Source organism: Notothenia rossii (assembly GCF_949606895.1).
Source record: "Notothenia rossii genome assembly, chromosome: 9".
Lineage (NCBI taxonomy): Eukaryota > Metazoa > Chordata > Actinopteri > Perciformes > Nototheniidae > Notothenia > Notothenia rossii.
In genome coordinates, this window is record NC_136907.1 from 49,584,903 (window position 1) to 49,608,493 (window position 23,591).

Consider the following 23,591-nt stretch of genomic DNA (forward strand, 5'->3'; position numbering starts at 1 on the left):
AAGGCCTTACTCACTGTTCTCCATGAATACGATGAGGGTGCAGACCAGGATTTTGAGCACCTCGGCCGACACCACGGCGGAGGAGGCCAGGTAGCGCGGGCCGTCCTCCTTCAGGGTGCGGGAGTACCGCATGGTGAGCACCAGAGAGGTGGTCTGAAACACCAGGACCCCCAGAGACACATACTTTAGCCTGGAGGAGTGGGCCGGGTGCAACACCATCGTGGAGGACTCAGGCTCTGAGGTAGAAGACAATGATGGAGTCTTTGGGACACACAGAAGATATAAAGAGAGAACAAAGTGTGGTTCAGTCAGAGGAACAAGGCTCAACCCTTCCACTCCTACCAATGAGAGACTAATGGAGTGTCTCCTACAGCATGAAACTTCTGCTTTGGGACATTTCTGTGCATTATTACTCAATAAAGTAAAAATGTGCAACTATGCAGTCACATTTGTTCTATTTCTCTTTCTTCTTGCAGTATTTTTATGATGCATTATTGGAGGGGCATGGGACTTGGTTAGCTATTCTGCATATGACATTAAAGCCTTTGACTCTTGGATTTGAAACTATGAAGCTAGCCTAAATCCTTAATCATAACATTTGCATCAATATCTCATACACTAACTAGGTTTTGGAAATACAGGTATGTATGTTATGCTACACAAGAGAGCTTTAAGAATGCAACAGAGCTGATCATCATGAACAAAGCAAAATATTATATAATATTATATAATATACTGTATGTATTTGAGTTGTGTAAGGTGACACAAAATAAATAAGTAAGTAAACCTTAGTTCAATTCAAAGGAGGATAGAGTGGGGGTCTCTGAAGACCCTGAGAGGAGGACATTTAGGAATGCTGGTCAGTATTTAAAAGGCAGTTAAACAGAGTGCAGCCTTGGGCACTGCAGGGCATTCCTGTTAGTGACCCACATAAAACAAAGATCAGAGCAGAACCAGGAGTAATGGGGACAGGGTCAAAAACATATAGACTATTTTACAGCACAATAAGTTCAAAAGGAAAAATTGTCATATACTCTACGTAGTATGCAAATATTATCTGAAATGTCAGTCGTAAGGCTGAAACTTAAAATACACAAATGAGGCAATATCTTAAAGGGGCCCTATTATGTTCATTTCCATGTTCATATTTGTATTTAGTGTCTCTACTGTTCAAAAAGCTCTTTATTTTTCTCATACTGCAGCACCTCTTTTCACCCGCTGTCTGAAACCAGAGCCCAGTCTCCTCTGATTGGTTAGCTGGCCGGATCTGTTGTGATTGGTCCACCGCTTAGAGATGTCCCGCCCCTTACCATCACGTACAATTTGTTGGAGAAGGGCGGGTGTTACATAGGGACGGAGTGGCGCAGTGGGCTGTGCGTTGATCATCAGATCAAGGGTGGCGTTGGGGAACCAGTTCGAAACCTGCCCCCGCCACCACCGCGTCAGGCCGTTGTGTCCTTGGGCAAGACACTTCACCTGAATTTGCTCCTGTGGGTATTGCCCACAGTACATGACCGTTACATGTATGATATGTGTGTAATGTGTATTTGTAAAGCGCTTTGAGCATCTAGATAAATGTAAGGAATTATTGATGTCACTATATAAGTAAACAAAACAAAAATAACAATCTACAGGAAAGGGAAAACCCCAAAAAGCATAATATGGCCCTTTAAGACACTATTCCTACGTTTCCTAAAATTGTAGTTTTCAATATCATATTGGAGCATTATCTTCTGAAATACATACATATTTCCGAAACATAAATCTGAAACATTGGATAAAGCTAGGTCCCGTTTTTATGCGAGTTTTGAGATTTTTCCAAAGGAATTTTTGGATTATTTGTACCATACATCTGAAAATACTGGCAACAGCCTTAAAATGATCCATATTCGCCATGTTTTCAGAAACAAAATGTGCTTTGCATCAGTCTGTGAATAATGCAAACATAGCCTACCCCTCTGTAAAAACGTCCAAACTATAGAAAGGAATTGAACTGGAAAGTTTGTAAGTGATAGTGAAGTGAAGATTCCTGGTCAAGCTTGGTCAGAGAAGCCAGTGAGAAAAAACCTTCAGTTTGAAAGAACACGTGCAAAATAACCCCAAATCTCCAAACTTGTGACTCATGCTGAGTCACAAGTTGTCAAGGCTTCCTCAGTCAGCAAGTTTGATGTCTTTTTCACTGAAACGGTTTGTATCTCATCTCTCAGCCTTCCACAAAGCCTTTGTCGATTGTTTAAATGACTATTTTAACCCATAGGCTGTCATGCATTAATGTTTAGGTTGGGAGTATTGAGATCATTATTACCGGTCTTGTATCTGGGGAGTCCTGGAGCCAGGCAGACAGACATTCTTCCATCTTGTGCGTTACATTTCCTGACTGAAGCATCTCCGAACAGCCGCTTTCACTTTAATTCGTCACCTCATCCACCTGCCATACAATTTAAAATAATATCTTGTCGGCAGAGAGTATAGTATAAGGCGAACCATGCTAAACTTCTGCAGCGATGTCTCTTCTGCAGTCCGCCCCTTCGAAGTGAAGAGGAACGGAGGCACGTTGGCTCTTTTTTATAAGGTACAACTGCAGAGTATTAATAACTGGCGTCTGCGCTAACACAACCACCATGTATCACCACCATTTTTTGTGTGTGATTATAATACACTAATTACTTCCTTATTTCAGTTATATTTCTAATTTCAAGCAAATTAAGACGACTGAAGTTTTTGGGTAAAAATAACGCAGCAAAGAGAATGTTTGAATCGTTTTTGTTTCACTTATATTGCTAAGTTGAGGGACAAAGTCCACGAAGCAACATCATAAAGTGCTGGTGTCACAGGTATCCTTATTAAAGAGGATATACAACAAGCCACAAAGGCCAAAAAAGTGTTCACAGAACAAGGGGTGGGGTGTGGGTTAGGGTTAACACACTGCCCTCCTTATATATGTGGCAGCTGCTTAGCGGAGGGGCACGGCTGCACAATCCCTCTCTCTGTGTGTGTGTGTGTGTGTGTGTGTGTGTGTGTGTGTGTGTGTGTGTGTGTGTGTGTGTGTGTGTGTGTGTGTGTGTGTGTGTGTGTGTGTGTGTGTGTGTGTGTGTGTGTGTGTGTGTGTGTGTGTGTGTGTGTGTGTGTGTGTGTGTGTGTGTGTGTGTGTGTAGTGAGTGTGTGTATCCCACCAACAAACTCTCCTCTCTTTTCAAGCACTTTTCTAAGAACACTATCGACTTTCATTTTCAGTTGCCAGTAACAAGGCTTCTCACACTATGTTCATTTTTGGTTTTTGCTTACATTTAAAGATGGAAAGTTATTTAATAAAGACACAACAGGCAACACTTAAGTACAATGTTTAATTTTAAGAGTTCGGGCTATTTTGCTTCCATGACATGTCTTCTTTTAGGCTAGTGTGTGTGGGGGGAATCTAACAGTCATTGAGGTATTCATTTCAATTTCTTTGTATTTTTAAATCATTGGATAATGCACCATATGCATACCATCTAAAAAAAATGTGTTATTCTTCATGGCTGTTGACGACAGTCTTTTCTAATTTATGGAGTGATCAAAGGAGAAATCCCAAATTCCCTCATTAAAAACCTTTTACTATTATGTGTCAACAAAGTAGGCAGCATTTTGAACCAACCAATGTTCACATTTCTGTTCTAGAAATGTACGGAAATAAGCGCAGATTTATTAAAGGGACCCTGTTCTGCTCATTTTCAGGTTAATATTTGTATTTAGTATACCTCTACTGAATGTCTCCATGCTCTAATGTTCAGAAAGCTCTTTATTTTCCTCATACTGCCTGTGCTGCAGCACCTCTTTTCACCCTCTGTCTGAAACCAGAGCCCAGTCTGCTCTGATTGGTTAGCTGGTCGGCTCTGTTGTGATTGGTCAACCAATTAGATATCTCTCGCCCCTTAGCCAATATCACGTACAATGTGTTGGAGCGCTAGCGAATGGAAGCGCAAGTGTTACATAGTGATGTCACTGTGTTACTGAAGTAAACAAAGGAGTGTAACGGAGGCGTTTCAGGCAGCCATATGTCAGGTTTGTGAGATCCTTATTTACCTGCCACTGAATGGGAAAAGAGTCCAGATGTTGTACTACAGGTTAAATGAACAGAACACCTGCATCGTCTAACACATTGAAATGTTTGCAGGGAAACAAAATGGGAAAGACCTGAGCTTATGACAGGAAGATGTCAAGATGCAAATGAATACTGTAACACAATGTGATATGTGCTTCCATCACAGAACGGCCCAGCAGGGTCCAAAGTTTAAGCATTCCCCCCCCCAAGACTTCACAAAGTTATTCAAAGAAACACGTACCAACCAGGAAGAGACTCAAAATGACCACAAAGAGACCAAATCAATGGCTAAGAGAAAAAAAACATCCACAAACAGACACAGAGACACTCACAATGAAAAAGAGGCAGAACAACCAGGAAGAGATTCAAGAAAACCTCCAGGCAAACAATCCACAAGAAAGCTTTCATAGAGGGAAGTGAACCTCAAAATCAGATCAATAGCCTGAATCATGTTTTCAAACTGTAGGTGGTGCTAAATTATATTATTTGTTATTTAATAGATGTTTCTTCTAAAACTCAGTGATTGATTCATTCATACCGGTAGGACTACTAGCTCAAAACTCATATGTGCAATATTATCAATTATCGAGCGTGAATTTAGGTTAATAGTTGTTTATACTCTGCATAACTTTAAGATAAGATAAGATTAGATGGTACTTTATTGATCCCAATTTGGGAAATGTTTGTGTTACGGAGCGCCCACACAGCAGCGTGCGTTGGCGCTTGGCGGTGGGCGTGTCTGAAGCTTGGGGAGTCAACCCGAGCAACGCGACCAACAACCAATCACATGGATCTCCCGCCCCCGACATACAAAGCAAAATGCTAGCATTCCATGCTAGCTATATATACTGTCCATGCCTGCTAGCTGTCCATTCAATGTTTAAACGAGGTACATTGGATATAAACTCCCCAAACAGGCGAAAACCTACCAGTTTCACCCACTATCTCTGCCACCTCCCTCCATGCCTGGCTCCTCCGGTTTGTATCCCGGTAGATGAACAGAGACTGATCATACAGCACCGGGTGATTCACTACTCGCAGCATACACGCGGTTTGATTGGCAACAGTTGTACTGGCAGATTTTCATAAACGGGATTTGATTGGCTGACGCTTCCGTCGAAGCTTCAAAAGTTGAACCATCACCTTTGACGCGAGCAACGCGTAGCTACGCTCCCCACAATGCAGTTCGGCAAAGCGTGACGTCACCCCATTCAAAGTGAATGGGCAGAAGCGTTGAAGTTTCAACGCACGCCGCATAAGAAGACAAGGCAATGTCCATCCATCCATCCATCTTCTCCCGCTTATCCGTGGTCGGGTCGCGGAGGTAAAAGTTCCAGCAGAGAGCCCTAAACTTTCTTTTCCCTGGCCACATCAACCAGCTCTGACTGGGGGATCCCAAGGCGCTCCCGGGCCAGCGAAGAGATATAATCCCTCCACCTGGTTCTAGGTCTACCCCTTGGTCTCTTCCCAGCTGGACGTGCCTGGAACACCTCCCTAGGGAGGCGCCCAGGTGGCATCCTAACTAGGTGCCCAAACCACCTCAACTGGCTCCTTTCGACGCGAAGGAGGAGCGGTTCAACTCCGAGTCCCTCCCGGATGACCGAACTTCTCACCTTATCCCTAAGGGAGACACCAGCCACCCTGCGGAGAAAACCCATCTTGGCCGCTTGTACCCGCGATCTCGTTCTTTCGGTCATGACCAATCCTTCATGACCATAGCTGAGGGTAGGAACGAAAATGGCGCGGTAGACAGAGAGCTTTGCCTTCTGGCTCAGCTCCCTTTTTGTCACAACGGTGCGGTAAAGCGACTGCAGTACCGCTCCCGCTGCTCCGTTTCTCCGACCCATCTCACGCTCCATTGTTCCCTCACTCGAGAACAAGACCCCGAGATACTTGAACTCCTTCACTTGGGGTAAGGACTCATTCCCTACTTGGAATGGACAGTCCATCGGTTTCCTGCTGAGAACCATGGCCTCAGATTTGGAGGTGCTGATCCTCATCCCAGCCACTTCACACTCGGTTGCGAACCGATCCAGTGAGGGCTGAAGGTCGCAGACCGATGAAGCCATCAGAACCACATCATTTGCAAAAAGCAGTGGTGTAATCCTTAGTCCACCGAACTGCAGACCCCCCCCCCCCACGACTACGCCTCGAAATCCGATCCATGTATATTACAAACAGGATTGGTGACAAAGCGCAGCCTTGGCGGAGGCCAACCCTCACCTGAAATGGGTCCGACTTACTGCCGAGGACCCGGACACAGCTCTCGCTTTGGGAGTACAGAGATTGGATGGCCCTGAGTAGAGACCCCCTCACCCCATACTCCCGTAGCACCTCCCACAGTGACTCCCTGGGAAACCGGTCATATGCCTTCTCCAAGTCTACAAAACACATGTAGACTGGATAAGCGTACTCCCAGGCCCCCTCCAGGATCCTTGTGAGAGTAAAAAGCTGATCCGTCGTTCCACGACCAGGACGGAATCCGCATTGTTCCTCCTCAATCTGAGGTTCGACAATCGGCCTGACCCTCCTTTCGAGTACCTTAGAGTAAACTTTCCCGGGGAGGCTGAGTAGTGTGATGCCTCTGTAATTGGCACATACCCTCTGATCCCCCTTTTTAAAAAGGGGAACCACCACCCCGGTCTGCCACTCCTTCGGTACTGTAATGTACAATACAATAACAATTCAAAGACTAGAAATAATCAAGAAAGTACAAAATATACATGTTGAATTTAACAAGGTATTATATATACAAATATATATATATATATATATATATATATATATATATATATATATATATATATACATAAATATATGACAGAAGGAATATTAATATTAAATAGTGAACAGATTATTATGTAATACTAGGTCCAGAGAATAATCAAGGAAATGCCTATTATTAAGAGAGAATTCCTTTTGTTACAGGCTGCTGCCATATTGTGGAACAGCTTTATAGTGACTTTGCAATTACCTTGTTAATCGAGCTGTCCCTGTTTTTGTGTTATAAAGTTATTTTTCATTTTTCCTTCAAAGGGTGATATGTTTTGGGATTCCAGGATTGTTTTTGTTTCTTGTTAATGACTAGCCCCTGCTGGCAGCACCACCAACTTCCTTGTGATTATAATAAAGTTTTTCTTTCCTTATCTCAGTTATAACTTATCTATCATTTAAAGTGCTGGTGTCACCGGTGGCTATCTTCTTGTGGCTGTAGTAATGACGTAGTGTGCAGAGGTGGGAAGTAGTGGAGTACAACTTCGTTACTGTACTTAAGTACATTGTTCTGCTATCAGTACTTTACTCCACTACTTGTTTTTCTGATGACTTTTAACTTTTACTTCTTACATTTTGAACACAAATACCTGTACTTTCTACTTCTTACATGTTGAACACAAATACCTGTACTTACTTCTTACATTTTCCAAACAGGCTGGTTCCTTTAGTTTGAATGTGTGTTTAGTGGAGTGATCATTATTATTTAGAGCCATTGCGTGCCTATTGATTTGAACACGATCCGTGTATCCATAATTTCCTGGTTTTCTCTAAAGAAGAGGGACCAATGAAAACGTTATCATGTTGCCGTTGTTCAGCATGGAAACATTCATTAGCTAACAATGACATTATTGTTCTATTAATATAAAGGGAGGTCAGGTACTCTTTAAAACAGCTGCTAGTTATGGGTACTTTTTACTTAAGTACATTTCGTAGCCCATACTTCTTTACTTTTACTTGAGTAAAAACGTTTAGTCAGTACTTCTACTTTTACCAGAGTATTTTTAAACACGAGTATCTGTATTTCTACTTGAGTAAAGGATGTGTGTACTTTTGCCATCTCTGGTAGTGTGACCATCTACCAATTAAAAGGCCCCTGCAGCCAACATGTTGATGTATCTTTGGGCAAGATACTTTACCCAAAATTGCTCCTGATGGCCAACGGTGTGTTAGTTTTCCGAAGCAGAAGGCACCTTGTTAACCTCTGCCTCTCCACCATGTTGGAAACACATGTTGTGGCTCAAAGATAAAATCTTTTGGATATTTTATTTTATTTATCTGATAATCCAGAGGTGGTAGGTAACTAAACATTTACTCAAGTACTGTACTTAAGTACAATTTTGAAATATTTACTTACTTGAGTTTATCCATTTTGTGCTACTTTGTACTTCTACTTCACTAAAATTCAGAGGTAAATGGTGTACTTTTACTCCACTACATGTATTGAATACCTTTAGTTACTTTACAGATGTGGATGAATGATGTGAAATATAATCAAGTGTTAAATCAGACTTTAGTTCCACCTGGAGTAAATCCACAAGCTACCCTGCAGTATACAAAGTCATTCAAACTAGCTGCACCTTTACCAGCTTTGAGAACACTTTAATGATCAATCGTTATAAAACATATCATATTATTCTGATTTGGACCAATCTGCACAATGGCTACTTTTACTGTCGCTACTTTAACTATATTTTGATGATAATACTTTTGTACTTTTACTTGAGTAACATTTTGAATGCAGGACTTTTACTGTAGCAGAGTATTCCTACACTCTGGTACTGTTACTTTACACAATCTGAGTACTTATCCCACCTCTGTGATAGCCATGAATAAAATATATCGATCAAATGACGGAGCCTAGCACATTCCCATGGATGCACAGTAGAGTAAATTATAGGCCATCTTTAACTAAGTAAGAGCTGATTGGGCTGCCATCTACGTGGAACAGTTATCTGTTTGTTTAAATGGGAGTTGACCTGAATAAACATTGACATTCACATAATCAGGATGTAGTTCCGTCACGAGGCAAAGTGGGAGGGAGAGGAGCGAGGAAATAAATCAAATCAACAGTTTTTATTAAAGTGCAAATATCTCATTTCACGCTTCTCTGATTGTTATTATTACTTACTACAGCTAATAATAATTGGATGAGACTGTGCCTGAAGGTATCTTAAAAGCAACGCCAAATTATCCCCACCAATATTTAAATAGGTCCGCCCGAATATATTGGTAATAAATATAGGCTAAATTGAAACAAATGTGCTATGCCCAAACAGGTAATAAAGCACCACCACCCAAATAAACGTGATAAGAAATAAAAATCAAATGTAAATATGGTAACAAAAAAACTTCTTCATAATTGTTATAGCAGTTAGGTGTAGCCTACTGCAGTTTGGTTTGTCCACGTGGTGCTGCCGTACCTCAGCAGAGGTCTCGCACAGCTGACTGTATTCATTGTTCTTGTTGTATTACTTTTCCCCAAAAATATTACAATTTATGAGAGAACCCATATGTTTTGAATGTGGATAAAGCTTTGGACATGAATACATATCTTGCTTTAAATCAGACTTTAGTTCCACCTGGAGTAAATTCACAAGCTACCCTGCAGTACAAAGTCATTCAAACTAGCTACACCTTTACCAGCTTTGAGAACTCTTTAATGATCAATCATTATAAAACATATCATATCTATTATTCTGAAATGGACCAATCTGCACAATGACTACTTTTGGTTCTTAGCCTAACTATATTTTGATGCTAACACCTTTGTACTTTTACTTGTGTAACATTTTGATTGCAGGATTTTTACTAGAGTATTCCTACATTCAGGTACTTCTACTTTAACTCAAGTACAATATCTAAGTACTTCTCGCACCTCTGCCTATACATAAATAAATCCATGCATGCATAAAAAAAACTCCCGTTATTAAGTTGGGGGAGGACCCTAAGACCCCGGTCCATGTACAAACATCCAACGCCAGTGCTTGATCAATTACAAAATAAAGTCGCTCCACTAACAAACCCATAACAAATATTTCCGATTGAGCATATCTCTGCTTTTTTTTAAATATGCTAGTCTAACTTTTCCCTCCGAGAACCCCTTCCTCCCGATCCCCCCATCACAGTCTCTTACCTGTTGGACAGTCTCAGCTGGAAACGCGGTGAAAGTGTCCAGATGCACATCCGCTCACATTCTTTAGTCTTCTCCTTTTTGCTCCCTATACACGTATGATTCCACTCCTCAAATTAATCGGACTGATAATGAATCAGTGAAACAGAGAACTCCCTCGAGCTGGGACATGTCGCGGTCCACAGGACTGAGTCTCTCTGCTGCAGGGGCGGATCTAGAAAAATATTCATGGGGTGGCAAGAGGGTGGCAGGAGAATTTGAGGGGTGGCATCCCCTGGCAGAAGTATATATCCATATATATTTAATCACAGTCATATCAATCAATGTTTACTTGGAAAGCCATAATATTAATATTTGAACTCAATAACATCAGGATACATTATTGTGGCACATCAGTAAAGCCTTAAATAGAAATATATAAGATGGCAGACATAATTGAATCAATTTTAACTGAACAATAACTGAATGAGTTTGTTTCACTCTTAGACCAGCAGGGGTACCAAATCTATGCAGACTGCTGCAATAAGTACATTCATTAACTGTCTCATCGATGTTTGTCTGTATGAATATGATACTATTAACAATCATATCATTCTTATCAGTTGTCAATCACTGTTATGATTCACTCAGTGTTATTATTGAATAAACTATATTTTTTGGAGGAGTTAATGATGAATGTCACTCAAGATGCTTGCTCACCCTCCTTCAAATTTGAAAGACAAGTAATTACTATCATCATATTGATTCAATGCTGAGTACAGCCAAACTTGACTAGTCTCTTTACTGTCATTGTAGAGACCTCAAATACCTCATTCCTTCCTTCTACTTGGGTCCGAATGCTTCTCCTTTTGCGCCGTCCCGTTCAAATGAAATCGCCACCAATCACATTTCCACGCTGACGCCAGGGCCAGGGGACTCGCGTCTCGTGCTGCATTCACTTACACTCGGACATTAGGGATTTTCTCTCATAAATTTCCAATAAGCCACAAGTTTTATTTCAAAACAAAGCTGCCAACTGGGGTGGTAGCTGGGGTGTCAATGCCTATTTTTAGGGTGGCACTTGCCACCCCGGTAGATCCGCCCATGCTCTGCTGAGCGAAAAACCACAAAGCTCTGACCTGAAGGAGCTAACACTTGGTGACTCCTGCTGGAGGAAAAAAGTGTGTTTGGAATGTTACTGGATGTCTCCCATAATGACCGAAATGAAAAACCTTATAATATTTCAAGTCATTTGTATCACAGGGGGGAAACATATTAAAACTCCTCACCAAAGGCAATTATAGGACTATGGATGAAACCAAATAAATGATGTACATTTAATTGGAAACTTGGATAATAATGTAAAAATACAAGAAGTCCTCACATGAATCATTAGTTCATTAAGTTGACTAAGTATTTTTATTAACTCAATAAAGATATAAAATAAAATAAAAATAAAATAAGGATATAAATAAATAAATACATTTAAAAAATAAAATAATAAAATAATTTAAATAAATAAAGAGTTACTGTATTTGTTGATGTTTGAAAATGTTTACCGTGGTGCCAGGGTAGAGGGCGCTGTGGTCCACTCTGACCAGATGGTCCACCGTAAATTATAACCGAAGAAGAAGAACACGTGTTTCCGGTGTTTTCCCTTCATCCCATCCTGCATGGGAAGCAGCCTGTCTTGTAAATACATAGTTATAAGTCAGCGAAAGGAGTGAAAATGGTTCGTAAATTAAAGCACCATGAGCAGAAGTTGCTGAAGAAGGTGGACTTCATCAACTGGGAGGTGGACAACAACCTGCACGAGGTCAAAGTGCTGCGGAAGTACCGCATCGAGAAGAGAGAGGACTACACCAAGTAAGAAACACCGACTGTTAAAGACTATTAAGCCAGGCTACGATGAAAACACGTTAAACATTTATATTTTAAGTTGAAATAAAACGAGTGTATCCGAGGCTAAGGTTGACTTCCGAAATGGTTAGCTTGAAACTGAGCTATAGCTAACAGTGACATCCTCAGCTGCACTTCATCAAACTTTAAAGCTGATGAAGCCAGTGTCAGTTGTTCTTAAATATTAATAATTATATGAATCGTAACTTGGCTTAATAATAGAGTCATTAACACAGGAGTTATCCATAGGTAGTGATGGCGAGATGAAGCCTTATGAAGCTATGAAGCTTTCCAGACAATTGGTTCGCAAAAGGGTTCATCTCATGAGGCTTCATCATGGGCTTCATTTGAACACAAACCCCCTGTTGGTCAAAGTGTGTTAAACAGGCAGGTTGGACATCTCAACAGTGTGCTCTATCTCAGTGGTTCTCAAACTTTTTTCAATAATGTACCCCCTTTGAAAAAAAAAATCAGCAAAGTACCCCCTGATCAGCGCAAGAAACATTTGTTAAGGAAAAAATGCCTATATAAAGAGGTACAGTAGCCTACAGTGCTGCACCATCAGTGTCTGATTTATTAAAACAACAACATTGTAAATCAGAAACACTTAAATGCTAGATTTCAAATGTTTACAATCCATCACTAAATTCATGGCAAACCAATTTTAACATCATGCAATAACATTAAGACGACATTAGTTGCATTGAACTGATCTTTTTAACAAGTTGTACTTACAATTTAGTAAGAAATATGGGCTTGTGCTTCTCGGTGACAGGGAGGCAAACTGCGGTTATTACACTTCGCGTTTTGAAATATGTGTAACTCTGTTAATATAAAACTTTATATATATATAATATTACTTTTACTAAAATGTGGTTTATTTATTTATTTTGGGGCGTGTGGAATGAAGAGAACAAAAATATGAGCATTTTATGAGCATGGGATTTTGACCCCACATATAAACATATGCATAATGCTGGGCTATACTTTGGGGCCACACGACGTTGCCAAGCAACGCTTATTGTTTAGGTGTCCTTTTGATAAGCAGGATGTCATATCATTAACTAGAACTAGCTAGATCTGATAGATTTGGATATAAACGCAAGTGAAGTATAACCGGACGCAAGAGAGAGATCAGAGATCTGGGGCCTCATTTATAACGCCGTGCGTAGGATTCACGTGGGAAGGTTGCTTACGTAGTAGAAATCCAAAAAATAGGTACAGAAATGTTACGCCATTTTCCGATTCACCAAACATTGCGTACCGGCGAGGAAAGTGCGTACAGCACTTCCTACGCCGGTTTCCCTTTTATAAATCACAATCGACTCGAAATGCGGTGCAGCTTTTGCGTGCTTCACGTAACGCCCATATTTGCCTATAAATAGTTAAAGAAATGCCCTTTCATTCATTCATTTTGACTGACTTTATGAAGAAGACCGCAGGAAATGACGACAGAACAGCTAAAAAAGACATCTCACACCGTGTCAGATTTAGGTTATTTTGGGGAGGTAGAGATAAATCATATTTTTTGGTGGATGCAGTTTAAACCAGAGTAGCAGCATGGAGGTCGGATCGTCACCAAAATAAATAAATAAGTGGTCCGAAAAAGGTTCATGACAAAAAAAATACACATAGCCTTCCTCAGGCAGTGTGTTTGTACCGGGGACAGGAGACCCTCCCTTGATGAGAAACTGTAAGAAATTATCGGGGAATCCCTCCGGAGTGGAGTCATGACGACTGGATCTGAATTATGTTTTCGTATTTGGTGGTTTGTGTCCCAGCTGTCGATCAGCTGTGCGCACAACTCCAATGCAGCAACTCTATATCCACCAGTTAAAGGAAATACAACTAATGTGTTGTTTTATATTAGCTGTACAATTTACCACGTGGTGTTCTTAGTTTCCATGCCTCCTGTGTTTTATGAGCGACTTATCAAGTCTTAGCAAACGGCATAAAACATGATTAAACATGGTAGTATATAAAACCATGCTCGTACAACCTATAGAAATGCAAAAACGCGTCATTTTAGACGTAATTCTGTCCTCCTGCTTACCGCATCATTTATGAGAATACATTTCATAACATTAACACAACATATTCGAGGTGGTTTTAAATAACATATCCGTATTTATTTATTTCTCCAAGTTATGTTTTTGTGTGCACTGAGGAGTCTCAAACAGGGGTTTGTTAAATCATTTTAAGACTGGCTTTGATCAATGTTTGAAAAATGAATTCTTCATATATGATAAATGAGAGGTAACATTTTATTTATGGTATTATTTCCACATATTTCTCTCCATTCTTCCTTCTGCCAACGGTGTCGCAGTTTCTCGTCTCTCCCGTTTTTGTGCTTAGTGCGTACGCATGGGTTAGAGTTTGCGTGGAGGACCATACGTTTTCCCGTCAAGTTAGTATTTTATAAATCGCAAACATTGCGTAGAAACTGGCGTACGCCATTTTTTGAGCGTATATCCCTTTATAAATGAAGCCCCAGATCAGCTGCTGCTGACGGAGAACACGCAGCTCTGTATGATCAAAGCTCCCCCGCTGTGACGGACCGGTATGTGGAGCAAAATACACTAATGGCGCATTTACACTGCAGGCCTCGCTCGGCCTCGCTCGGTTTGGGTAGGCCTTATTAGGCCCGGCTCACTTTAATGCTGCGCCCACATTACAGTTTAGGAACTGGGGTAGTATCTATAGTAACGCAGTGTAGGCGGAGCCGTGATGTCATCTTCAATGAGTTCCCCAGAAAAACCACACAGCCGTTAGCTCTTAGCACTCAGAGCTCACAGCTCTTCAAATCTGTTCAGAATCTAGACAAAAGTTAAACAAGTACAAACCACAGACTGTCTGTGTCATGGCGAATACAGTCGCTGGTTTATTTATGTCTGTATAGGCCGTTGTCTGCAGACTTGTCAAAGCATTAATTCATGGTTTTTACTAACCGGTATCAGTATGTTGTTACTTCGGCATCATTTTGAAACGTGTATTAAAATTAAATCACGGTCAAATATGTTCATCTTGTTGTAGTTCTAGCCCCCTTGACAGCAATTCTCTCTCCAGTTTAGCAAACTCAGCCCGACTCAGCCCTGTTTGTTGGCCTCGATAGAACCACGATTTAGTCGGGCCAGAAAAAGGTGAAAAAGTAGCCCCGGGCCGGAACTAGGCCATGTGTAAGCGCAACCAAAAACAGGCCCCGCACGGCTCGGCACGCTTAAAGCAAGCTCCGCGCTGTAGTGTGAATGCGCCATTAGGTGCTGCTCACACGGGAATGTTTGCGTTTATGCACAGTAAGCGTTTTCAAAAAAGTCTTCCGTTCACACATATTCGTTTCATTTGACGTGTCTGTTCACACGAGAACGCTGGAAACGCTGTAGTACATATGCCGGGACTGTAACTGGCGCTGTAACTTCCGCCACAAAATACACCAAAAGCTGCGAAGAAGACCCCGGAGCATGGTTGCCATGGTTGCCAGGGCTCGACATTATAAATGGCCCGCTGGCCCGGAAGCACTATTTAGACACCCCGGGCCAGCATAACGTACTTTCCACTTGCCCGCTCGGGCCACTAAAAATATTGCTTTAAAAAAAGAATTGTCCTGTGGTATAGGTATTTTGACTAGCAATTTTGTTAAATTGTTTCGTTTATTAACGCTACAACATAGAATTTTGTGAGTCGGTTGTCGTTATTGGATGAAAAGCAAACAACTGTTTGCTGCGGAGCGCAGCTAGAGCAGGCTCCTCCTCCTCCTTCGCTCACTACAGACTATCGCGCCACCTAACCATTCGCCAAAAGGTTTTTAATACCAGCGGTAACCGGCCAAGCGCCGGGCAAAAAACAATCTTCAAATAAAAGAAAGTCACTGGAGGAGTTAAAGGAGAGTGACAGAGCATGAGAAGTAGAGGGAGAGAAAGTTTCAGCCAGCTTGATCGACGGAGTTGGCTTCTAGTGGTGCAGTGACGCGTCTTAAAACCCTTTTTATAATCTATCGATTAGATTTATGATTCGAAAATTATAAAAGTAGGGTACACATGTGGAGATTATCCGGCTGAACAAAACGTGCATTTATCAAACAGGTTTGTTTTTTCCACAGACCTTATTTCCAGCTATTTTCCAAAACCCTATGGAGAAATCCCATTGCTTTTTGTCGAGGGAACCAGCAGCTTACTTCCTGGTTTTAGGACGCGTCACTGGCTGCACCTCTCAAGATGATGCCAATATAAACAAGGTCTTCTGTCGGCTCTGTACATCAATGCCGAAAAATGCTGACAAGTAAGTGAAGAGTAGGAAATATAAATGTATTGGCTAAATGTCCCAGCAGTTTAGGATAATGAAGGTTCTAATCTAATCAATTACATAGCCATTACATTTCTAACTCCTAATGACAGGAAGGCAGAAAGCGCATTATACAAATAATAATACTCATAATAATAGCAGACATTTTTTAACAATGACCACAATATCATTATTTTAATAAACCAAATATGAACAATTGAAGAAAATGAGGAAGAACTGATGATTCAAATGTCGTAGTACAAGTAGTAATGTAGTTGGTGCATAAATTACTATTACAACAAATGTGCTAATTTTCTTCATTATAAGTCGATTTTTTTGGGATGAATGCTCCGGGCCAGTGGTTACATGGTGGGGCCAGTAATAATACAATTCCACCGGCCTTAATGTCTACCCCTGGTTGCCCTTCTGTTGATGCCCCGCAGTGGATTGAGCAACATGTAGTAGTTCTTGTAATTCTCCATGGCCACTTGTTGCTGATGGTTGTGGTAAAGGAGCTGTAGATTTTGCACTAACATCTGTAGCATGCATGGTCGAGCTGTAGATGTTGTACTAACAGCTGTAGCATGGTCAGTAGCAGTAGCAGTAGCTACTGTCAGTAGCAGTACTACTGAACATGCTACAGCAGTGAGCAGCAGAGGTGGGGAGAGGCGGGGCTATGGCTTCATCTATCGGGAAATGATCGTATAGAGGCGATTACACAGAGCCGTTTGACCCCCCAGAGCGTTTCGTTTGCAAATCTATCCACCTTGGGACCCGTTATCGTTTGTGGGGTCCGTTTCTATCGTTTTGTTACGGCCTCGTGTAAATGAAAGGGCTATACGCAAGAGAAACTATGCGGATCCAACCCGTTTTGTTCTCATGTAAACTGGGTCTAAGAGTTAGACCTAACACACTTAGCTAGTTTATCTACTCTGGAACAAGCTAAACTAGTTATAAATATATTTATTCTTTACTGTCGGCTTATTACAAGTTCAGCGAGCTGCACGAGACTGACGGGCTGTCAGGAGAGGGAGAGGAAAAGAGAGCACCCCGTTTATTTTTCCCATTTTATTATCCAGAATTACTGTAAACCTTTGAATAAAGTAGTTAATCTACTATTAGTAGTTTGTTTAAATGCATTACTTATGTTTTTTTGTTTTATTAACATAAAATAAATCTCACATACCCCCTGCAGTACTCCAACGTACCCCTAGGGGTCAGAGTACCCCCATTTGAGAACCACTGACCTCATACCGAGTTCCCAACGAGTAAAGCCTTAGAACAGGGGTCTCAGATTCAATTTACCTGGGGGCCGCTGGACGTAGAGTCTGGGCAAGTCTGGGCCGCTTCAAGTATTCCGCAAAACATTTATTAAAAAATACAACATTAACAGTTCTTCAACATCTTCTTAACATGAACTGTTCTTCACAACATAACTATGTACAGTTGCTCTTTCTTGCCTATTCCTTGCTGGTAGAGACCTGGCAGCGCTTCCTCTCACACAGCTGAGCCACATTTGGTTTGAGGGAGGAAGCAGTTGAAACCCTCAGTATGGCTTGAAGATGTGCATCAGTAAGTCTGGACCTGTACTTTGACTTATTGAAGTTCATGGTGGAGAAGAGCTGTTCACACATATATGTGCTCCCAAAAAGGCACATGGTCTGCTTGAACATCCTGGAAATCTCAGGGAAGGAGGGGGGCAATTCTCTCATGAACTGTCCAAGCTTGTCTGCTTTCCCATTCACTTCCCTGAACTTGGCTTTGAGCTCAGAATTGCACTGCAGGTCGATGAGCTCCATTTGAAGCACACCAGGGGCATTTTCCACATCAAAGGAGAAGGGGTCTGCAAACATTTGGACAGTGGCTCTGTGTGTCTTGGAGTCTGCAAACCGCTGATCGAATTCCTCCTGTAGCTTCACAATGGTATCACTATACTTCTCACCACTGAATGCTGTGCCCCTGTCCATGAGAGCCTTGCATGCTGGGAAATGGCAGAGGTTTTTCCGAGGGAGCTGGGCTTTCCATAACATCAGTTTTGTAGATAATGCTCTGACATTGTCATATGCTGCACTAACAAGCTGGCCCTGGCCCTGCAACTTCTTATTCAGAGCATTCAGCTCCTGCGTGATGTCAACAAGAAAAGCTAAGTCCATGAGCCATTTGGGATCACTCAGCTCGGGAACAGCCATCCCACCCTTCTCCAGCATGAATACTTTCAGTTCTGTTCTCAACTCAAAAAACCTCTTCAGGACGTTTCCCCTGCTGAGCCAACGTACCTCTGTGAAGTAGAGCACATCCTCATATTCTGACTCAATTTCCTCCAAAAAAGCACGGAACTGGCGGTGCTTTAAGCCCCTGGATCTGATATGGTTGATGCATTTCACAACGACAGACATCACATTGTCAAACTTCAAGCATTTGCTGCAAAGGGCCTGCTGATGGATAATGCAGTGCAGAGCAATAGCCTCCTCCACACCCTCCTCCTCCAGTTTTCTTTGAACAAGTGCCACCAGCCCGTTTTTTCTCCCTGTCATTGATGGCGCTCCGTCGTAAGCCACAGAGTATGCACGGAAAAGTTTGGCTTTGTCACACAGCTGTTCATATATGTCACTTGATAAGTCAGAAATGCGCTCTGCCACTGTGTTAGCTGACAGGCTGATGTTGTTGAACTGACCCTTCTTTTCCGGACAGACTATACTTGCAGCCTGCTGCAACATGCATTTTTTTTACAAACTCGCCTTCCGTAAACGGCTTTCCCGCCCTAGCAATCATCTCACTCACCACATAGCTAGCTTCGACTGCTAAATCAGCCTCATTGCTTCCTTTCTTGAAGAGATTTTGTTGCTTCCATAGAATTTTTTTAGCTCTGACTTTTTTCTCTCTCTCATCTCCCAGGTATTTTGCATACTCTGCATGTTTAGTTGAGTAGTGACGTTTGACGTTATACTCCTTGTATACAGCGATTTTCTCTTTGCATATAAGGCACGTTGCGTTTCCCCTGTACTCAACAAAAAAATATTCAGTCTCCCACTTCTCCTGAAATGTTCTGTGGTCATCATTGATTTTTCTTTTCCCTGAAAGTTTTGATGAAGACATGGCGATATATTTTGCTTCCACTCTGTGTCACTTTTGGATCACTCTGGATTGATTCCGCTGCGCGCATTTGATTGACGTGTGGCGGAGTTCCCTCGGAGGGGGGAGGGGCGAGGGAACTCCGCGCAGCAGTTCCCTGCCAGCAGCAGCAGGAAAAATAAAATTGAAATATAAAACGTAAACGCGCGGGCCAGATTAACACTATTACATGATATCAACAAAGGGGCCATGAGAAACTGTCTCACGGGCCACGTCTGGCCCGCGGGCCTGGAGTCTGAGACACCTGCCTTAGAGTAACTCTAAACAACGAACATAAAATCATATTTTAATGTTAACAATATTGTTTTAAATTCCAGTTTAATGATTGTGATTGAAAAGCTTAAGGAGGCTGGTAAACATTGCAAAGAGGGATTTGTATTCCTTAATAATATTCGTAAACTTAACCATGTTGTAGCCTGAGAAAGACGAAACCATATCAAAGAATACATTCTACATTATCTCATTTAGCTGTAGCTTTTATAAACAAACAAAAAGACGTATTGACCAGTCGTTGAACCAGAGACCCTGTGGTTGTAAGTCAACTGCTTTCCAGCTGAGCCACAGCACACACACTGAATCTACATGAATAAACTAGATACTATTTATTCCTGTATTTATTCATTGATGTTTTTATTCCTACATTTATTTATGCTTGTATCTATTTATACTTATGACATGTTCCGACCTCTATATAATTGAGGGTCTGAGCTCTTTTAATTCCATCTTGTCACCGGGCCCGGGTACAGGAGGGGTAATATCGTTCTTATTATACATCCATGGGTATTATGAGCGTTGTGGTTCAACCATAGGGTTCAACCGATCTAAAGCACTTCCTGAAGCAGTCACGTGGTATCGACAGGCAGCGAGGCTTCGTTTGTCATCGGTGACGTCACTGGCCCAAAGCGATACAAGCCTCGATACAAGCTTCACAAAAAGCTTCAGGGATTACTCGACACACGCTCCGAAGCCTCGGCGCAATACGTAACATCACTATCCATAGGTTCATTAGGAAATGAAACGTTATGCATCCCACAGACATGTTTGGCACACTCATGACTAGCTCTTTTATTGATGTACAACATACATCAATATTTTGTAGGGTTTTATCTTCTATATTTAAGTGTATTGTCGATACAGACATACTTTGAATCAATTTCATTAAATATAATATCATTATAATAAAACTTTTAAATCTTGCATAAAAATATGGGGATTTGATTTGAACAGATCGCGATATTTTTCCAAGACATGACATGTTCTACTTTGTTAAAGGGGAACAACCAACAGTTAAATATCATACACATAGTAAACCCAGTAACCCATTGATCAAATGTATGCTTAAATTGTATGACTCCATATATATGACTTAAACATCCTAATAAAGTGTTGTCAATGTAAACCATTAAAGGAAAATACACCTTCCTGCATTATACCTCCCAAAGGATTGGGAACCAATGTGCAAAAAACCTTAGCACAACAAACTCGGACCACTGCAAAGATACACATGTAAGATTCTTATCTGATATTTTAAGTACAAAGACAATTTAAAGGCATATCGCTGGAGAGATGCTGTAAACACTAGGCAAACTAAATGGGTGAGATATACAACCCAAAACATTGTAATTTTTATTGACAATTAATATAAGTTATAATTATTGATGTAATTGTTTACCATAACTTATTTACTGTCTTTTTTTTGTTAATTATACTACACATTATAATACACATTTTGTATTCACTTTTTAGGTTATTATTCATCTTCATTTTTGTGCTGTATTCTCTGTAACCATTTAGTTTTTTTTAAAGTTTTTTTTAAACAAAACAATTCTATCAGTTGTTTATATTGTCTAAGAGTGTGTTTTCCTCCTGTGTCTCAGGTACAATAAGCTGAGTCGTCACATCAGAGAACTCGTCCAGAAAATCCGAGACCTGGATGAGAAGGATGGCTTCAGAGCTCAGAGCACACACCATCTGCTGGAGAAACTGTGAGTTATTATTGAGTCTCTTTGTGATATCGTTTACCCTGACCGAATCATCCATCTTGTACCTTTAAGTCAACACTCAGGGCATGCTTCACAAAACAGAGGGGAGGTCTTCTTCTCCCTTTGAGCTTACCTTGGGTTTTCCTGTGTGATCAAGGTGGCTCACTTTCAACTATGTAGATCACCATGGCAACCTACAAGCTCACTTTTTCCTTTTGCTATAATCAACGTAGCAACGCCCAAGTGACCAACATGAAAACCCAAGTGAAATGCGTACACACATTGTAGTACGCATGTGTGCGTGAAACTATAAATCTGCTTTAAGTTGTACATCATACAGGCTCCTAGTTTGACTTGTTTATGACAGTCATGGTTTATCCTTTTGAAAGTACAATATCTCACTGATGATTTGATTGTTTCTTCACATTAGGTACAGTATCGGTCTGACGCCCACCAAACAGAATCTGTCCCTGACGGAGAAGGTCACAGCTTCTTCATTCTGCAGGTAAACCACCCCACACACATGTTGTACTTTAATAGAGTGCAGGAATAATTCCTCGAAAATGAGTTAGCATTTTAGCAGTTCTGTACCCCCTCGTCTTAAAATCAATGAATTTTGGAACGTATTGTTGGTAAGATTCAAGAAATAAGGTAAGGACATAAAATGTGTCAGTAAATACCGCACTGATGAATATCCAAAGCTTCTACGTGTCATTAAAATGGCAGTTGCTAACAAGAGACTAAATGAGACTACTCAATGCCGCCACGCAAACATTAGCCGCCTTTAGCTTAGCGCTGGTGCGCAGCCATGCGACCATGATGAAGTTTGTTTAAAGCCCAACGTAAGCTTTTAGTTTTGGTTTGTAATTACTGTTCTAATCTCATAAAAGTGGTGTTAAAATGTGAAGATCAACCTGCTGAACAAACCTGAAAGTACCACAAACGTGTGTTGGCCATGGATCTTATTTTCTGCATATTTGGAAATCCAGTGGGAAAATCCCATTGCTTTATAATCAAGGGAACGCTTGCAATGCTAACTTCCGGGTCAACCTACACAAATACATCATCAGAGTCCTCAGTAGAGACCATGGTTATCACTCGTCTGTTTTCTTTCATTAAATCCACGTGTGACTCCTGCAGGAGGAGGCTGCCCAGCATCATGCTGAACCTCCGTATGGCTCAGAACCTGAAGACCGCCATCACCTTCATCCAACAAGGACGTATCCTTCACTACAGCATTGTTGTGTCTAGAATTTCCTTCCACAGATAAGTTAGTTTGGTCTATGCCCATGGGAATAAATATGTTTGCAGTATTGACCTTGACCCAGTCTCAGATGTGCGAGTTGGCCCGGAGATTATCACAGACCCGGCATTTCTCGTCACAAGGTTAGTTTACAACATTTGGTTCTGCCAGGATTGGTTTTGAACTACTTTATGTACTAAAGGGCATTACACAAAAACCTACATTACTGAGAATATAGATAAACGAGGAAAAGCATCTCAATGGATGCAATATTTACACGTTGACTTTTTTTCAGAAATATGGAAGACTTCGTCACTTGGGTGGACTCCTCTAAGATCAAGCAGCATGTCCTGAATTATAATGATGAGGTGAGTGAGATTTATGGATCAGCCCTCACCTTTATCGTAAAGACAATGACCACCTGGGGATTGAACCACTCATGAAAATTGTTATTGATAGTACCAGAAAAGTAGAGCATTATGCTGATGTTATGTGTGTTTCTTCTGCAGAGGGACGACTTTGATCTATTGTCATAAATCTGTGGTGTAAGCTCCCTCATCACCCCGGAGGAAAGGACTTTACTGTCAATTAAGGAAATGGACAACCCTGAATCTCCTACCAACTTGAAAAATGTGGGAAGAAAACAAGTTCTCCTAAACAAGGACAGGAGTAGATTACACATTGTTCACCAAACATCTCTTTTAGTGGTGCCAGCCTTAACCATTCAACGTTTCTGGATTCATCTCCTGCTCCTCCGTAAGAGCAGTCTCAGTTGTTTCCTCATGTTCCCAGCAGAGTCCCCCCCTGGACTGTTTTCCTCCTGTTGTGTGAACATGAGCAGCATGTGAGCAACCTGTATGTTAAGAGCCTGAACCATATGGGAAAACAATCCATTTTTTTTTTATATTGTCATAACAATATGTCCATAATATTTTTGAAAAAATAGTAAAAATGATCATTTGTATTGTACCAAAATGTTTTTTTGAATGTGAAGTGTGTTGAATAGCATTTGTAGGCCCAGAAATCTCTGCAGCACTAAAATACTTCATACAAATGGTCTTTGAGTCATATTTTACAAAAGTCGTAGTACAC

General features: G+C 41.1%; 2 protein-coding genes across 2 annotated transcripts in view; one reads left to right on the forward strand and one right to left on the reverse strand.

Moving 5' to 3' along the window:
• Positions 1–10,159, reverse strand: part of slc35a3b (solute carrier family 35 member A3b) — a 24,847-nt gene extending 14,688 nt beyond the window's left edge. Inside the window, exons 1-3 of the mRNA XM_079647979.1 lie at positions 9,990–10,159; positions 2,306–2,428; positions 15–261 (exon numbers count right to left, since the gene is read on the reverse strand). Of these exons, the coding sequence (XP_079504105.1) occupies positions 15–261; positions 2,306–2,386 (328 nt within the window). The 5' untranslated portion in view covers positions 2,387–2,428; positions 9,990–10,159. The remainder of the gene's footprint in view (positions 1–14; positions 262–2,305; positions 2,429–9,989) is intronic.
• Positions 10,160–11,571: 1,412 nt separating this feature from the next.
• Positions 11,572–23,553, forward strand: imp3 (IMP U3 small nucleolar ribonucleoprotein 3). The gene is made up of 7 exons (XM_079647996.1): positions 11,572–11,831; positions 21,152–21,259; positions 21,687–21,761; positions 22,397–22,476; positions 22,591–22,642; positions 22,795–22,867; positions 23,009–23,553. Exons 1-7 carry the CDS (start codon positions 11,695–11,697, stop codon positions 23,033–23,035), a joined length of 552 nt encoding a protein of 183 aa, XP_079504122.1. The 5' UTR covers positions 11,572–11,694; the 3' UTR covers positions 23,036–23,553.
• Positions 23,554–23,591: the final 38 nt, after the last annotated feature.